Raw genomic sequence first — 19,633 nt, 5'->3', positions numbered from 1 at the left:
TATTTAAGGACTTTATCAGGATGGGGGGTCCCCAGTTTAAATATGATTATTTTGGGGGGTCGCAGTCGGAAAAGGTTGAGAACTACTGCATCATGACAATGTTATCCAGAAATAGCTATCTTATTAACTACCCGGACAGTTGATTAACATTTAAGCAATTAAATGTATGGTATCTATATCACGTTTCCATTGTATATTGCATTTTGACTATTTATAGAACTGCAGCAACATTTACCATGGATTATTGATTATCTGCTTCTATTGCATCCTTTCAGATTTCTATTTTGTATGTTGTTGTTTTTTAAATGTTTATTTGTCCAAGGTATAGGTTCTTAGGAGCTGCCCAGGATAACCACGGTCTTGTATGTTGTTGGTCACTATAGCCCCACACTACACTACACAACACTACACCACTCCACACCACATAAAAATATCTACATTTTCCATTACACAAAAGTACCCCTATCAGTAAGAAACAAATTGACCCTTTTAACTGTGATTATAATACAATATAAATTGTTAAAATGTATTACAACTATCCTAATTATAATACACTATAATGGATTATAACTGTGATTATAATACACTATACATTATTATAATGTATTACAACTATGATAATTATAATACACTATAATAGATTATAACAGTGATTATAACACAATATAATCTATTATCATGTATTACAACAATATCCTGGTGGTCTAAATGAAAAGTCATTGAGTGATCAATCATTATGAAATGTTTGGCCCTGTTTGGCCTAGCTCAGACCTACTCTAGATTGGATACTATTTAGTACCACGTTTAGTACCGCTTTCACACCACTCTACCCAGGTCCTTGTAGAGGAGAACCTGGCACAAGTGGGCGGTGTGGAGTGGTGTGGTGTTGGGCCATGTCAGTGGAAAAGGGGCTTAAGCAGCTCCACTGGAGCAGTGGGGGTTAAGTTCCCTGCACAAGGCAGGGCACTGCCAATGGTGGGTATTGACGAAGGAGAGTGTGCCGATAGCTGACTGACCTCTCTGCCAGACCACAAACCTTCTGTTCTGGCTGACATTTAGGCCACTGTGCTACCACAGTTTAATGTATTTATTATTTATCTTCTATAGGCCTATATTTATTGGACCTCAGTGTCCTGAATGAGATGCTCAGGTTCACACAAAATGTATAGAAATAAATTAACACTCAATATTTTGCTGTTTGCATTGGCTTATGTCTAAAGCCAGAGTAGAGGTATTCCCCATTTTAACACGGTTGATAGCATGACTCTCATACAATGTTTTAGTATTGTAATAACAAATTGGCCTAGTCGTATTTTTAGTGTGCGTAGCCAGAGCTTTGCATTTATGTGACTACATTTTGGTGGACACTCCCATTATACTCTTGAGCTGTTAACATTTCTGAGCCAATAAGTTGCAGGAATTTATTTAATGCCTGCTGTAATGAGTAAAATCACTGACATTATGAACATCTTTAAGCATAAGCCGGAATTCACTCACTGCTTTTGTACACCTTAAAAAGAAAAAGACCTATGCCAGAGCGTTTATTGATTACTGTAGCTCTGCTTTTAATTCATTTGTACCAGCCGACTGGTGTTGAAACGCAGGAGGTCTTGGTCTGGGCATCTCTACCTGTAATTAGCTATTTGATTTCCTGACAGGCAAGCCCCAGACTGAGAGAATAGATAAAACACACTGACCATCAATCAACAAGAGTTCTTAGGACCTCAGGGCTGCTCTCTCAGTCCCTATTGTGCAGTTGTTTCTTTCTCTTATTAGTATTTTGTTGTTGTTGCCACATTTGACAACATACCGGGAATACAATTTGTTGACACCACTGTCATTGAACTGACAGTGATGCAAGGGCCTATAGGGGGGAACCATATGATCTAACCATATGGTTCCATGATAACCTCTCTAAATGTCAATAAGTCAAAACGAAATCATTGTTGACTTCAGAAACAGAAAATCACATAAATATTTCCATCAATGGATCACATTTTTAAATAAGTTGATAGTTCTAGATGTTTTGGTATAGGCTACTCTGAGACACTCTCACGTGGTCTCTCAACACCAACTGCATCCTCAAGAAAGCACAGTGCAGGGAATGCACTTTGAGGCATCTCAAGAGCTCTTGTGAACTTGAGTGTTCTGACTGCAGACAAAAGCAGGAATCATTGGCACACAGGAAACACAACATCATAACATGGATCCGCTTCACTTCAAGGACAGTAGCCACCGGTACTCTCTTTCCATCTAAAAAAAACGTTACTGCCCCCACCTGTCTCATTAAGATTTTCTTTCCAAGGGCAGTCATGTTGCTGAAAAGCTGACACACCCTAAAGGGCAAGGTCGCGCGGAAACAACAAGACTGACACAATATGTCCATATATGGGCATTCCCAGATATGGGCTTAATATTGATGACATCAGGGATCTCCATATATGGGCATAACAGGGACAAGGACGGAATTCATTTGCAAGTGTGACTCGTGTTGCGACAACCACACTGGTTATCATGAGACTGACACAATATGTCCATATATGGGCAATCCGAGATATGGGCTTAATATTGATGATTGATCAGGGATCTCCATATGGGCATAAAAGGGACAACAACTGAATTAAAGTGTGGTTGCCATGACGCGAGTCACACTTGAAAATTAATTCTGTCTTGGCCATACAGTATATGGAGTGTGACATAAGGTGTGACTGACTGACACACGTCTTTTTCAAAGTAAATGCGACGTACGGTCACAATAAGTATAGCCTATATATGTTTATATACAGTATATGTCGTTTGATTTTTGTCTTATTTTTGCTGGTTTGGGAAATTGGGGATCATGTGTTGCAGGGAGAGCCTGAGCAGAAGACATTGTATTTTGAATACACAACATTAAAGCTCAAATTGAATTATTAAAATGATTCAACATAGTCTTTTCCATCATTGACAATTTGCTGCTTCCCGCCATGCACCCTCTAACAGGCGGTTTTCCTCACTTTCTGTCCAATAACAAAGCCTTTTAACAGCTTCCAGGAATGGCTGTCGTAAGAATGTAGAAATCACTTAAGTGTGTGAGTCATGGCTTGCCATCGAGCGGCTTCTCCCCAGATTCCTGTTTTATGGAGGTGTACGACTGTGCACACACAGCGCACTGTTCCTGTCAATAAGTCCTTACTGCTTAGGGGATGCAGGCTCAATATTGGACTGGAAATAAAGTGGAATGGATATTCTAAAGGGGTATTCAATAGTTGATATTTAAGATGATCCTAGTGGGCCTATAGCATCACACACTTGTACCAACAACCAACCAACAGCACAGTGCTCACAAATAGCTTTTTGTTGTAGCTTCCAACGTAAGGATTTGTAACCATCAAAAACTATACTGTAGCTACGTTATACTAATATGTGTGATAAAAGTAAAACCAATCCCTCCTTTCATCTGCTGGGAGAGTAGAATACAATATAGCGGTTGTATTCTGCCTCCCTGCTCTAAGGTCACGTCACACCATCACCTACAGTATAGACATGATCCTGACACATTTTGACCTGATGGTCAAAATTAAATTGATCTGCTGAGCAAGCAGGCAGGCTCCATTAGATCAATGGTAAAACAAACTCAGAAACCAGGTTAAAATCCAGGGTAGAAGAGGAAAGTTACATAGTGCTGCTTTACATTTTTTCATTATGGTTTCTAACTTCTACGAATATTTGCCAATACACTGCAGGATCTGATGCAACTACGGACAACGCTCTCTAGTATAACTTTAGATGTTAGTATAAATGGGGCCAATGGCATATCATTAGGGTTATAGAGTCAATCGATCTACAAAATGTACCTTTTTCCTTTCCTAGAAATGTAGTGTGGTAGAAAGTAGACCTACAATACAATATTTGTCTTTGAAATGTAGTCGATGGTATCAAAAAAATGTATTTGAAATACTCAAGTACAGATACTCCAAAATGTACTTAAGTACACTACAAAATGCACTACAATTCACCACTGGAGTCTACTCTAGACCAATATTGTTGTGTCAATTTGGGACTAAATTTGGAGGACATCTGGATCCTTACTCATACCAAAGGATTTGATGCCCTCTGGTGGTTAAAACATGACAATACAGTGTCAGTGGAACTTGAATGAAAACATTGTACAGCACACATTACTGCTTGGGAATCTGAAGGTTCCAGGTTTGATCCTGGGCTCCCACTGTGTCCTTGAGCAAGACATTGAACCCCTAACTGCTCCTGATGAGCAGGTTGGCCTTGCATGGTTTCCCCTGCCATCGGCATGAATGGGTGAATGTAATGTAATGTACATTGTAAAGTGATTTGGATAAGGCAATACATTGAATTGACCACATTATTTTGACACATGTATTTATTACCAATATGCCCTTATTGTCCATTAAGAAACAAATAGGCAACATTAACAACCAGTTAGCCATTCCTTCAGGAATGCTCACAGAACGTTTCACTCCGAGTCATTACATGCAAAAGAAAGTTTGCTGTAAGATACATTTTCAAGGACGTAAACAAAAAATAGAAAGAATATACTGTACAGTCAGTGTACATTAACCAAATGCAAAAGAATAAACCCAGACCTCAAAATATAAAGTAAAACATTGCTGTTAATATAATCAGCCTTAATCAAAACATTCTGATGTAAGATCTATAAAATAGTGTGGCAAAATATACCCCATGTCTTCTGTGTATTTCTTCACAAAATGCTGAGAATGCCAAACGAAGTGAACATTCCATACATTCTGGAAGCTTGATTATGCTCGATTAAGACATTCTGCATTATGTTAATGATCTCACACCAGAACAATGGACAGTTTCATTTTAAATAATGTCTCACCCTCATGAAACTCTTACAGTACATCAATATTTTATATCAATCCGTGACCTTCAACACAAAATAACTTCTGGAAAGCATTGAAATGTTGCAATTAACTTTTTTTGGTGTAACCATTTCCAGTCAAATGGGTATGTGATGGCCAACAAGTCTTGCTGGACAACTGAGACATTGTAGAAAGTCTTATCTATTCTATGATGCGTTTCTCACGGTATGATTGTTGAAAGTCTGTGTAACATGGCGAGTCTGGGAAGTAGCCCTTGGCGTTTTATTTTTAGGGGCTGCCAACAAAACCTGACAGTTAACATTTATGTTTTAAGAACAGTGAACAATGTTCCACTATAGTGGCGCTGGAGGTATGACAATGTGACGTCACATCATCTGTTTGGCTAGTTACTCACAGGGATACGAAAAATAAATACACCATCAAACATCAAACACCATGAAAGGCAGCACAAACACAAGATATAAAGGCAATATCAGTTTCAAAATCAGTGTTTTAGTCTAGAGGTGACAGCAGAAAAATATTGAAACCTGCCAACATAAAAAAAGAAAATTCTATAAAATCCAATTAAAATGCAACGTTACAAAAACAAAAATTGCCTCTTGTTAATAAGATTTATCTATAATACCTTATAAAATGCACATTTGTGAGAAAATATGTGAAATCTTCATGTAAAGTGCAATCTAATATTTACATCCCTGGAGTGGTAGGAACATTCCACACCGAGTTAGGCATTTGAATGTTTTAGTGAATCTGACATTCTCCCCTTTGTTATGGTTAGAGTTCCTCAATGCGCCTGAAAGCAAGAGGAAAGCATTATTTTACTAATGCATCCCTAACCCAAATAATTACTGACGATTTAAGACGGATTCAAATCAAATGTTACCTCTTTATGAATTACAATTTATTTGACCATATTCCAAGGAGATAATCATGGTAACCATATGGCAGGTGTGGGCCAAAAATATTTCAACTTACCATGGCCTTCATCTCATCTCCACCAGTTGGTTTGTACCGTCCCTTTTTCTTATTGTTCTCCACATATTCCTGGGAAGATAGAGGGATGGAAGACACAGTAAGATCCTTAGGCTTAATGTATCCATGTGTAACTAACACATAACCACTTACTGTCCATATACAGTACAGTGCATGTCATAATAGGTAAAGATTTAAGAAAAAAGATCTACAAGATCACAACATGTCACCAAAGTGACGCTTGTGACTTTGTACTAGGGCATTAACGAAAACGTCGACAAGTCGACTGAGTCGACTTCATTACATAAGTCGACTCCCACCAGAGAAAGTCGAAAGTCGAAGTTGAAAAAAAAAAAAAAAAATCCTGTATTTTTTTCTATCATTATTTTTGCTCCATGCGTGCGTCTGTACAGCATTCAAACAGTAGGATTGCTTATTGTCAAGGACGGAATGATCCAATATTACAATGCTACAGTACATTACATTTGGTATAATATTGTTCTATTGTGAAAATAGCAGATCTACATGCTCACAACGCCTCGCGATGAGGCGTTGTGAGCATGTAGATCGGCTATTTTCACAATTTCTGCCTCTATATATTTGACAATTTGGACAATGTTTAATTTGTCATTTTAGAGGTATTAAAAAGTCCTTAAATTGGCACTTTAGAAATGTGAAGATACCCTCTATATACTTAAACTTTATGTTGGTTTGTGTACAGTTGAGTGAGAAAACAATGTTGCACATTAAGTTAATCATCTGGGGACCCCCCAAAATAATTGGGGGGTCGTGTGACTTCAACTCAAGTTTTTACAGAGTTGAGTCGACTTGCAAAAATCACAAGTCGCTAATGCCCTACTTTGTACAAGACTGGCTTTTTCCGCTGCATGACACAATCATAAGACCCAAGTATAAAATAGAGTTTAAGTGGTTCAAATTCAATTCAATTAAATTACAGTGCAGCTGTTTTTCTAATCTCAGTGTATGAAGGGGTTTATGACATTAGGCCAGTAAAGGAGTCAGGACATCGTGTTATACAGTATAGGCTCATCTCTGTCCTAAACTCATTCTCTCACCATGAGGGCCTTGTCCATGTAGAACTCCTTGCCAGGGCTGCCATCGTTGTACTTTGTGTCTATGGCAAAGCAGAGGAAGAGGACGTCCACCACCATCTCAAACACAGAGAGGAAGCAGTGGGCCACCAGGAAGGCAAACACACTGACGATGAGGAGCGGCAGCACCCAGACGGTGTAGTCCCTCTGGTAGTTCAGGGCCAGCACGCCGGCAAAGGCTGTGCAGGAAACCACCAGAACCTAATGAGGAAGTGATAATGACATGGGTCAGCAAAGTGCACAACAAGCAAACAATTACAACTGGTCACTGTCAAATCTGAGTGTTCATCGAACTGTACAAATGTAACCAAATGGACCTGTATGGGTACATTTGGTTACACACACCTTTAACCACTGATGAAGGCGTCCCTTAGCTACTGTTCCCACACTCAGTTACAAATAAATTAACACGTTTTTACTGTGTTGTTTGAGGTAAAGTTGATGGCCTTTCTCCACTTTAATCATATTAAAACTCCAAAACAACTATACCTTTCCCAGGAAGAGGACAAAGTCTCCAACGGTGTTAATGGCAGCCACTCGAAGGGCATTCGACACCATGATAGATAAGGCATCACGGGCTGAGGTGCAGAAACTGGTGCTGTTGATGGCTGTAGCAGTGTAAGCATTCTGAAAAGAACATTATGAACGTAAGCTCTTGTATCCACTGTGCTTTTAATTTGTTCCTGTCACGCTGGGCTTTACTTACTTGATTCAGGAAAGCAAGGCACTTCTCAAGACACCACAGGCAGCAGATGCAAGCTTTCAGCATGCAACGCGCGCAGGCGTTTTCCTACGGTATTGGAGAAAGGCACGCTAATTAGACTCAGAAATTGCAGTAGATGATGGTTTCATTCATCTATCTATGCCAGATTTGGAAAACCTTTGACATTTTTTACCTATAAATACATGTGCAAAATAGGGACCCCAGGTTGAAAGTGTTTAACACCTGGGACACATCAGTAGCATAAGTGCCGATTACAGAAAAAAAGAAAACGTATATTAATGGCCAATATAGCAGCCAGAGCTACATAATTCTATATATCAGTCGGGCTCTAATTTCTTTAGAATAAAATGTCTAAATGAATTCACAGCCCACCTTTCCCTTGAGCTGGTTGTGAATGTATGTTAGGATGAAACGGGGGATCTTGACAAGGGTGATAATGAAGGCGCCCTTAGCCACTGTTCCCAGGTGGTAACGTATGAGACGAAGCACAGATGTGAGAATGGGAGTCATGGAGAGCTGGGATTTATTCCTGATGTTGCCCAAAGACAGGGAGAGAAAATGAGAAATGATATACTCCAGCATGGAAAAATGTATTGGGGAAATAAACATATATTTATTGTACGGCTTGTTTGAATGCTTGACTCTGATATTTCTTGATAACAGACCACTCCGCTCTATAACAGACCGCTGCCTAATCAAAGACTCTCTAATCAAAGGCTGCGGCACTCATAGGCTGTACTGCGTGAATCTTGTGCTGTATCCAACATGTCAGCCAAGTAAACAAACACACAGCGACATTTAGAACTAAACGTTGCTCTCAAGAATGTTTTTGAAAACATTTTGTAGTGAGACAGAGGCACAGTTGTGCTCTGCGGACGGCCAGTGCAACACTTTGACTCCTGTAAGCAAGGAAATATTTCGTTGTTTTTTTACTTGGGTCAATGCATTAATTTATTTAGTAAGTAACCGTGCAATAAGCGGGATAACATCTCACTTAAAGTTGTACTATGTAACTTTTTTTATAAAACAAATCTTAAAATTCTACTATTAAACTATTAAATCACAAAAGTTTTAGAAGATCCGCGCCGTGAATTTCAGCCTGTAAAGCCTTCTCTGTATGTAAACTGAGATCCTTGCCGTGGACCGGATCTCGCGCCAAAATTGCGTCATCACACTACCGGCCAATCACAGCGAGGGTTATACAACTGCCGGCCAATCACAGCGCATCTTGAAGTGGGGTCGCTATGGCAGCCATATTTGTTGTCGCCCGTTTGTACCATCCCTTCTCTAGGTAATTTCGCCTACCAGGCAGGGTGAAGGAGTCCGTATCTCTGGAATTACTGAACGCACAGGAACAAGGGACCCCTTAAAAGATAGATCTCAGCGAGGTGGAGGCAGACGCGGGGGTCTGAAGGTACGAAAAACGTCCGAAAGACGCGGACGCGACCGCGGTTTGCTATAGGGCTAATGACCACTAGTTGGGCATCTTACACAGTATGGCTTTAATGGTCATTATCGAGTGATAGGAGCCTTTCAGGTTGATATGCCACCTCTGCTCCGCATCAGTGGCATATCAACCTGTCACTCGATAATGACCACTGAGCGAGATGTTATCCCTTACATAAAAAATGCCAATGCAAAGCTTAGCTTGCATGTGAAGGTTTAACTACTTTCAGAGGGAGATATTGATTCCGCTACCTTGTGAAGTAGTAGGTGACCACAGCTCCAGCAATGGTCATCTGCTGGCAGGCGAGTATAAACTCACTAATCCAGATGAGCCCCACGGCATGGTACCAAACCATGTACTGAAGAGGTCCTTTCATTTGGTACTCCACCAGACCCGTCACATTGTTCTTCATTGCAGTCCCTAAGCAAGAACACAAGCTGGAGTTAGCCACCCATTTAACGAACAGTGAGTTTCAGGGGATGAGCAATAACACAGCAGTGTGAATGTACAGCAGCTACCTTCCTCTAACCCAGTGTTTCTCAACCACTGTGCCTGGGGACCTTTGGTGTGCCCCTGAGAAGTGTCAAGTGTGCCCCTTGAAACTGCTTGAAAGCCAGTATTGTATTTATGATTTAAAAAAATGTAACTAGTGAAAACAGCCGATCTACAAGCACACAACACCTCGCACCGCGAGTAGTTCTGTTGTTTTCACTACTGTTGTGCGACAGCCTTGTATGATGAGGCAGGGCTTTACTTTGCGAAGAAACGTACAAATTTGAAACTTGGAGATACAAGGTTTCTTCCCGACAGTGACGATATTTACACCCCGGTATTATGTTGGTGTGCCCATGGATTCTTGGGACATGAAAAGTGTGCCCATGCAGAAAAAAGGTTGAGAAACACTGCTCTAACCTATCACTAACTTGTTTTCAGCGCTCTTCACAACTCTTTATAACACCACTTTTACCAATAGCCTAACCACATGAACACTAGTTTCCCTATTCTAGGATGAACATTCAATGAAAATAGCATATCTACAAGCTCACAGTGAGCTTGTAGATTGATTCTTTTCTGTAAAGAGATTTGGTATAGAGGGGAAAAAAAGGCTGGGTAAAATAAAGTATGTGGTTCATTTTGTTTTGATGAGTGATGACGTGTATGGAGCTTCACATTAACTTAAACTGGGAAATAACAGAAATCCCAGACGTATTACAGAATGCCTAACCTCATCATCCATTATCCTGTTCAGCTCAGTGTTAAATAATCACATTCCACACCCTTTCACATCTGTGCTGATCAACTGTATAATCATTGCCATGCATATTTGTCAACAGATCACACACACTCAACAAAGATGAATAGTTTTCTATTGCATAACCGCCTGCACCTAATGCACATGTTGTACATATGCTGTTTATTTGTCATACAGAGTTTGAGATCGGGATCTTCATTTCTTTTTTGATGCCTATTTTGTGTTCAACATTGCACTTTGTTGTTCACACAATAACATCCGGCAACTGAGAGCAAATGCCTCCTCGGGAATTAATAATGCTATATCTAATCTTATTGTAATTCAAACTTAATGTGTCTGTTAAGCACCACATGAATCACTTGAAAGAGGCAAGATTCACTTAAGGGTATAATTCTTCCAACTAGAACGCAGGGTGATGACAAGGATTATAAAGTTCCACATTAACGCCATTCCTCTCTGGCAGGAGCACTAGAATTACCATACTGATACAGATCATCTGATGTACATAACCACTATAACAATATCCACAAGATGCACTTTAATTTAACCACATTCACCCTTGTGTCCCCCACTTTGCCGATCTACAAGCTCACAACGTGTCGCATCGCGACGCGTTGTGAGCTTGTAGATCGGCTATGTTCAAACATATTATACTTTTGGTACTTTAAGTACATTTTGATGCCAATACTTTTGTACTTTTACTCAAGTACATTTCGAATTCCAGTCTTTTACTTGTAACAGAGTACATCTACATTGCAGTACTGATACTTCTACTTAAGTAAAGAATGTGAGCACTTTTTCCACCACTGTTGAATAGGGATTTAGTGGTTAAGGAGTGCTTAATTTCTGAAGTTAAAGAACTTGCAAAATAGGGGAGTGGGAGATTTAGAGAGAACTGGTTCTTTGACTCCATCCTCCCACTGAACCAGTCCTTCTCAAGATTCCAAACAACAGTGGGAGGGTAGACACGCCACAAGACCCAGACCAAATGTCACCAAGAACTAAATTTATGTCCTAGTAGCTGCTGGGAATGGAAACACTGACATGTTAACTGACATAAAAGAGCAACGCCTGTGTCCTAGACTGACCTCATAAAGCACACACACCAACAAAACATTTCAGAGCAAATCATGCTTAATCCATAATCCAATTAGACATCATCTAAGGAATACTGCAGTGCACTTGTTTCACGCTCATCTCCGTGTCTTTGTCAGCAGGAGAAATTATCAGATACATGAGTCAGTCAAAGATCTCTGTATTGCTGAGGCAGCAAATCAAAATTCACCCTAGATTGACCGCATGGGAACCAAAAACGATACATCCATTGTCCCCTCTGCTACTGGGGGCCACTGGACTCTTGAACTGCTCTGGAACTCAGCCTACACAGTTCATTTTAGGTAGTGTAGGAGCCGCCAGCCAAGCAGCACCATGTTTATAATGGGACTGAAAATATGTGTTTTCTAAGACAGTATTGCTTGTACTCAAAAACGTGTTTTGCATCAATTGACACTTCCACAAATAGACTAAACATACACAGCTTTGACAGTGGAGCATTCCTTTCCCTTTCAACGGGACACAGATGTAATATATGTTTTGCAAACAGCACAAAGTGTGTCCAGTCCTAACCTGCAGTCCCCAGGGACAGAAGCACAGAGATCCAGTACATCCAGAAGAGCATGAGGCAGAGAAAGGTCCACACAGGCTGCATAACCAGCAAGGGCAGATGGATGAACACCTTGCCGGCCACGTGGAACAGAGAGATGGTGAGAGCCACCCGCTTCCTCATGAAGAACATCAGCAGTAGAAGAATCACCTGGAGCAGACAGGATTGTACTTTTTATTTATTTTTCCTAGAGTGCATGTTGTGTATGCGTTGTAGTAGTATAATTACATTTCTGTCCAACTCACGTGAATTAATATGCTTCATTAATTGTGAACAAATGTGTACAAATAAAATGTCAATATACATTATACATATATTGCTATAATGGTTTTGATGAACTCCCTGTGAGCATAATACCGTATAAATAATAGGCAAATAAAACCAGAAAACAGGCCAGGGATAGAGGAATAAGAATGCCCATGGCCCGGGGAACCAGAGCAGACCCTACAGGTGTGAGTACAGTACAACCAGACAATGCATTGCAATGCAACACATAGTGAGCATGTATATTGGCTATTTATTTATAAGGTTTAAGTGACAATATGATATTTAGGGGTGAAATTGTCATCGTCTCAAAATAACTACATTGATTGTATGATTGTACCATAATGATGCAAAACCACATACATATTACTCCAACATACCGTAGCAACGGTAGCAATGATGGCATACACAAGCAGGGCCTGTACATTATCCGCAGCCACTTCTTTTCCAAACACTGACTTGGTGTTATCATTCAAGGACTTCCTATGGTCAACATACAGCCACCAGAGGACGCCTGTCCCACCTGAAACACAGCAGATATCCTTGTCAACATCAGCAGTTAACAGTCCAAATATATCCCTAAAAACAACAATACAAGCACAAACAGATCGTTTTCTTTTTCTAGTTGTCCGGGTAGCTCGGTTGGTAGAGGACTTGCCTTTGGACCACAAGGTTCTGGGTTTAATCGTGGGCACTGCCAACTCAGCGTATGAGTAACACGTCTTGAGTAACTAGCATGTGTCATAAGTACTGGGAGATGATGGTAGATGTTGCATTATATAATTGTACTAGAAGTGTGCGGTCTAGAGTTCAGGCCGCTGCGCGGCCCTCACCGCCATGTTGCGGCAATGTGGTGTGTGTAATGGCCAAATATGTTTTTTTTGAGAAAAAATAGTTTTTTGAGAAAAAAGTTTGAGAAAAAAAAAAGTTTTTTGAGAAAAAAAAAAGTTTTTTGAGAAAAAGTTTGAGAAAAAAAAAGTTGAGAAAAAGTTTTTTGAGAAAAAAAAATTTTTGAGAAAAAGAAATTTTTGAGAAAAAATTTTTTTTGAAAAAAAAAAAAAATTTGGAAAAAAAAATGGTGATGCGATGACGTGGTGTATACGGATGTTACTGCGATTGAGGTGAAAGAGAAAAGTGGAAAGTTGTGAGCTAACTATTAGCTATTTTTGTGTGTGTGTGTGTGTGTGTGTGTGTGTGTGTGTGTGTGTGTGTGTGCGTGTGTGTGTGTGTGTGTGTGTGTGTGTGTGTGTGTTCTGGCTACGCCCCCCTCGGTTGAAATTGGATCCGCCGGTCCCATAGCTGGGAATACGAGCCAATGGGCGGCGGTCACCGGTCACCATGGCAACGGGGGGCCAATGATAGAGTTAGGGCGGTATTCTGTGAGTTCTACCGACATACATCTGATCTACATCTGATCTAGCTATGAGTTGAGGTGGATGTGAAGTGGGCGTGAATGGGCTTGGAAGTGGGATGCGGCTCTTAGAGGAATGTATATATAAGATAAACAATATTTAGGATACAATTGACATTGAAGATTGCATTGCCTATGCATGTTTTATCCTTATCCTTAACTTATAACAAAACACATTTAATTCAATTTTATAATGGAAGTCAACAGGCCTCGTACCAGGCTGAAACATTAACCAAATTTAGAGTCATAAATCCATAAAAGATGACTAGAGTCACAGGCTGGTCATGTGAAGTCTGAGATCAACACAAAACCACGCTGTTCGCATGTGTAACCCAAGATCCACATTATTCCATTTGTCTTTTTTTCAGGGTTGTAGTCTGTAGTCACATTCTTTAGCACATCAACATTTCTCTAGTAAACGTTTGATCACAACTTAGGCTGTGGTTCAGAGACACACCGACAACTGTTAATTTTTATGGAACACCAAAGGCCAGTCCACACCAATAATTCGCTGCGCACCTCCTTGTAACATGAAACTACTTGCAGCCATTATCACCCAATGGCAGATGCAAGGACTTGCATTTTTGTGTGAAGTGGACTGGCTTAAAAATGCTCGTTGCAAGGAGTTGCAACTAGTTGCATTGGTGTGGGGACTGGCCTTAATCCTACCTTATACGTAAGGTTGAAAATTGAGAGTGTAGGAGCCGACAGTGAATATTGTTTGTGTCCTTACGAACACTTTCAACTTGGTGTCTCCATGTTGGGAATGTCGTTATATTGTAAAAAAAATATATATATACTGTATATATATCATTACCAAATGATAAAAAAAACATTTTTAATAACAAAAACTGATGATATACAAGCTCAGAAGGTGTTGTGAGCCTATAGATCAGCCATCTTGCTATTCCTCGTAAGATGAAGTCCAGCATACTGTATAAGAACATGAGAAGGGAAGAGTTTGTGGATAAGGTCACCTATAGAGCCCAGGACAGTGAGGACAGTCAGGATCCACACCAGTACGATGGAGATGTACCGGATGACAACCATCAGCAGCAGGGAGAGGACTGTAGAAAAGCAAGGACATGGAGCAAACTACAAGTTAGTTATTACCATGACGTGTAGGCAATGTCAGTGTAGTTATTTAAACCTAGTGTCCCATATTCTGGGGTCGAACATTCGGCAGATCTACAAGTTCACGACACCGTAGATCGGCTATTTACGGCAAAGAGATTTGGTGTAGAGGGGTAAAAAGGAGGAGGCCTAGGAGCAACTAAATAGACAGTATTAAGGTTTAAGTGGTTACGGTGCTCAAACCTTCATAAATCATTGCTTTTGTCTGCAGCAAAGACTGAAATGCACTGCACATAGCATACTGTACAACTGCATTACATAAATACCACATGATGTGAATTACATTATAATTAATATCACAGCTAAAAATCAAATAACACTAAGAGAGACGATGTGGCTAAATTGGTAGCTCGCGGTAGGAGAAGACATTTAGCTGCTCAGATGAGTCACCAAACCCCCGAGAGACAAGGAACACACTCAGTCAGACCAAACAATGGGGACCAAGGACATATTCCAACAATGGTCTGAGGTCAGTGCGTTGTCTCTTTGTTAGACATATGTACGACGTACGAGCAGATCTACGATCAGTGCAACCGAGATGAACTTCAACTTCAATGCATGCATGCATGCGGTGGTGACTGGTGACCACGTCTGTAACCACTTAAACATTTCCTGTTATTTCTTGACAAAAATAACTTCCTGTCTGAGAGTTCCTGCTGAAGCCATGGGAGCAAATAGCAATACAGTGGGAAAGCATCGAGCAGCACAAGCGCAACATTTGCCAAATGTATTCAGTTGTTGGCTGCAGGGCAGAGCCGTGGCGGCCATGTTGTGGTGCCACAGATAGAAACTCCATTGCTCCCATAGAGATTCCTGACAATATTTATATAAATAATTTTAAGCCTGGAACCAAACTATCCAGGCACCACAAAATGTCCGTCACCGCTATGCCCTATACCGCAATGTGGTAGCTAGGCCAAACATTCTAAACTTTCACCGTACCCAACGCCAGCAAACAAAGTCCCATGATGATCTCTTTGCTGGCCATCACCCCGGCAATGACCCTGTGCAGCGTGCTGTTATCGCTGACGAAGGTGACAAACGCCTGGGCAAATTCAGCATAGCAGCCGATGTCCACGGGAATGCATCGGTGGAACACTGGGAGAGACTTGCTACAAATTGGGAAAAAGCCAAATGTACCTTTAGATCATTTTGATAGTCTGTCGGGGTGCAAGTCGGGGTGTAACATAATCAAATAAAGAAAGCTAGTCATTCTCAGGCCAAGCATGTAGTTCAGTGACATTTAGCAGAATGGTTGCCAAGCAATACAGAGTCCAAATTTCCGTGTCTTCCTTTCTTTTTTACTTCCGTTTCTCACTGGTATCAACAGTGGACATCACATTTGTGAGATCAAACTGTCCACACGCTAGGCAATTTTAATGTAGGATACTACTAACATCTACAAGCTCACAACGCATCCCATCATGAGGTGAGTTTCTAAATACATTATTAAAACAATATTATTTTGAATACATTTGTTTATATAAAAAAAATCTAAAAGAAAGTTAGCTAAGACAATAATCGATAGTTGTAGCCCTAATGGTCAGAGTTTAGGATAAACCAGCCTAACCAAGCAATCGATCTTGGATCAGCTAATGAAGGATATGCTTCATTACCTTGGTGGAACAGGGAGTTTGGGGCATTTGGTTTCTCTATCCCAGCTGCTTGGATATCTTGTAGGGGTGAGGTCATAGGTGCAAAGTTCGGATCCTATTGGGAAGACAAGGAGAAATCAAAATACAATTTAGCATCTATATAGACGTTTGTAATTTCAAAATTTGCAACACTTTAAAAGATAATTTTTATGATAATTATTAACAGTTTTGAATTGACAGATACTGTAATATGTACATTACATATATAACCAGATTTGCAAATATAACATTAAAACAATGACAATAACGACTCTTTTCTTGAAAACATTTCTAATATGCATCACTTCTCACCATTATTCAGTGCAAACTTCTTCAAGTCATCGTATGTTTTCAGTTCAGTATCTGGACACTTCGAAACACACAGGGCTATTGACTTTATCTTCCTGTTGATGAAGTCAATGTTGCATGGGTCTAGAAAGAAAACATACCTAGAGGAGAAAGAGATTTATTAATTATGATAAAATGCTCAAACTATCTTCAGCCCACATAGTAAATATTTTGAACCACCCTGGGCTCTTCCTTGGATCAAAACGGTTTACTCAATGTTTACTACTCCAGCTGGGCTTATTGCATCTGGGTAAAAACTCTCATGCTGACATTTGCCAACTTGGGTTGAACAGATCTCTCTCTGTAGCTGAAACGCCTTTTATTCAGAGCTTCCATGGGCAATCGGCCCATCAATGAAGCGTGACCCATTGTTTGGATGGAACTGTGCCTTGGGTTGCAAATTACTGGAACGCTACAGCACAACAAGAGCCAAAGACCTTTCATACAAGACGGTATGGAAGTCCTAAATAATATGACTCAGAAGAGATTTTGATCAAATTATACAATGCATTTATTCTACCTATTCAAACTACCATAAATGTTCAGATAACATAAATGACACAAGCATTGTATTAGACCACTTGGATGTTTTATCAAAAATAATCTCTGTTCCTGACTATTTCTAATCTCTTTAGATGATGCCAGTTCAAGCTGTTTCCACAGACCTGCTTTAGAATGTTATGCATAAGGAATACACTGAACTAGATGCCTAAAACCGTTGAATACGGGTCTAACCAGAGTTTCATGGCAGCTACAATGACCTGTGTGTGTGTGTGTGTGTGTGTGTGTGTGTGTGTGTGTGTGTGTGTGTGTGTGTGTGTGTGTGTGTGTGTGTGAGAGTGAGTGAGTGAACTGTGCTACATTACAAAATGAATGCAAGTAACTAGAGTCAAACAGTGGGACAACAGAATGTTTAACATGCTGAACAGGGGAGGAGACAGCAGGAGGTCAGCTGAGGTCTGTGGTCATTATGTCTCCCATATTACAAAAAAGGATTATTGGTCACATGATTAAATCCCTGCATCCACACAGGTAATGCTGAGTGGCTTTGTCTACTGACTGCCACAACAACCCAACTGTGAAAGTTAAAAGTGTCAGCCTGGAAAGTAAACGGTGACAAACAGACAAAGTATTCTGTCATTTGCAACAAGGTAATCAGGAACGGTAGACAGCTGAATTAGTGGACCTCTGAGGTTTGTTACATTATAGATAAAAGTTGCCAAGACACAAGACTTCATGGAAATATCTTGTAATATACCACATTTTCAAGCAATGATCTGCAATAAGAAAGACTAACTTGTTTTCCGACTGATCCCGGCCGCTGAGTTCAATTCCCTCAATTGGGCTGTTCTTCCGGCCACAGGTGTTGCCATAGCTGTCATACCCTGAGATGAGCCTGGAAGCGGCTCCTGTGGCAATGGAAAAGCCACAGATACAGCCCTGCAGGAGGAAAGAGGAACAGTTACTACACCACTGACCAGTCACACTGTACAATAGATGAGATCAGATCTAAAGCAGGAGCATGAGCACAAAGAGCCATGTACCCATAATTATGTTTTTGTATTGTTGTGGACTAATGTCACAGACAGTATTAAAGACAAGTCTGATCATATTCAAATAAATTCCGTTTTTTGGAAGTTTGTGAAATTAATATTGGTCCCAGTCAGAATTGGGTTTCTTTAAAATAATCCAGGATTACTAATCTAGGCATTCCTTATGCTTATGCCCCATGGCCTGTAGGCTCAAGTGAACTGTCATGCCTGAACTAGCCAGGGAGTCAGAGATCAATTCATTCAACAGGTTGGAGCAAGTCTCGCTGCTAGCTAGCTCATTCAACTGAAAACTCACCATTCCAATACAAAACAGTGTGAATATGATGAGCCATGGAATGTCTGTGCAGTTGCGTTCCTCCAGTGGTTTCCAGTCTCGTTTGCCCTAAGATATAAATGGATAGAAAGTGTGTCACTACTAGTTTTTATTTGACAGGGGTGAACTCAACACAGCGTATAGTTAAATTAATATTAAGTATTGGCACACTTTATATTAGATCCATTGTCATAGACCATAGCCAAACATGTTAAAACATTTCAAGTAGTCGCAGTGATCTTTATAAATCCCTTACCTCGGCACTGCTGCAACATCCCATTTTCAGTGGTTAACTCACGCACGACGGCGTCAACAACTACTACTACTCGAAAACAAAACTTTTGAAGTAGCTTTGTTTGGTTCAACTTTCCTCAGCTCGAACTCATTCCGCCCTTCGCCTGTTGTTGTTGTTGTGCGTTTCGGGAAAGGGAAAGAAGTCGATTATTGTTGTATATTGCATCGAGAATTCACACCTTTTTGTTTGTTTTTCCCACACCCAAACCTCGACAGAGCAGTGGAAGTCCCTCTCCATACATTTGCAGAACAGCAGCAGGTAAACACGGAAGGAGAAGCGCTCACTCACATTTCCCAAATTAGAGATGGGACGTTCGCGAACGAATTGAGTCTTTTGAACGGCTCTTTAGAAATGAACGATGGGATCCGGTTCGCAGTAGGGAGCCGTTCCTTTCTAAATGAACAGTAGTGGAAAACATTCTTTACTTATGTAAAAGTATCAATAGTACTGCAATGTTGAAATACTCTGCCACAAGTAGAAGTTTGGAATTAAAATGTACTTGACTTGAGTAAAAGTACAAAAGTATTGGTATCAAAATGCACTTAAAGTACCAATAGTAGAAAGTACTTATTATGCAAAATGTCCCATTTCACAAGTTTTCCAATGAATAAAATGTAGAAAGAAACATTTGAAAATAGAAGATCTACAA

At 40.2% G+C, this 19,633-nt stretch overlaps 1 protein-coding gene across 1 annotated transcript; it reads right to left on the bottom strand.

Annotated features, from left to right (window-relative positions):
* Window positions 1-4,370: 4,370 nt before the first annotated feature.
* LOC308281900 (choline transporter-like protein 1) lies at window positions 4,371-19,216 on the bottom strand. The gene is made up of 16 exons (XM_080722240.1): window positions 18,946-19,216; window positions 18,672-18,758; window positions 18,121-18,263; window positions 16,788-16,924; window positions 16,458-16,551; window positions 15,784-15,953; window positions 14,685-14,774; window positions 12,677-12,819; window positions 11,996-12,182; window positions 9,369-9,537; window positions 8,043-8,199; window positions 7,653-7,736; window positions 7,436-7,573; window positions 6,911-7,147; window positions 5,838-5,906; window positions 4,371-5,655 (listed from the first exon to the last, which is right to left on the bottom strand). The coding sequence occupies exons 1-16, from the start codon at window positions 18,967-18,969 to the stop codon at window positions 5,647-5,649; spliced, it is 1,938 nt and encodes a 645-aa protein (XP_080578366.1). The 5' UTR covers window positions 18,970-19,216; the 3' UTR covers window positions 4,371-5,646.
* Window positions 19,217-19,633: the final 417 nt, after the last annotated feature.

Source organism: Nannobrachium achirus, assembly GCF_963921795.1.
Source record: "Nannobrachium achirus genome assembly, chromosome: 3".
NCBI lineage: Eukaryota > Metazoa > Chordata > Actinopteri > Myctophiformes > Myctophidae > Nannobrachium > Nannobrachium achirus.
The sequence above is the reverse complement of the archived record's forward strand: the minus strand, read 5'-3'. Positions and strand labels throughout refer to the sequence as shown.

Bases quoted from the DNA above. Each gene is read 5' to 3' on its own strand.
- LOC308281900 (XM_080722240.1), bottom strand. From the start codon at position 18,969: ATGGGATGTTGCAGCAGTGCCGAG. The intron at 16,552-16,787 runs GTGAGAAGTGAT...TCTTCCCAATAG, and splicing joins GAAGTTTGCACTGAATAATG to GATCCGAACTTTGCACCTAT. The intron at 12,820-14,684 runs GTGACCTTATCC...GCTGTGTTTCAG, and splicing joins CACTGTCCTGGGCTCTATAG to GTGGGACAGGCGTCCTCTGG.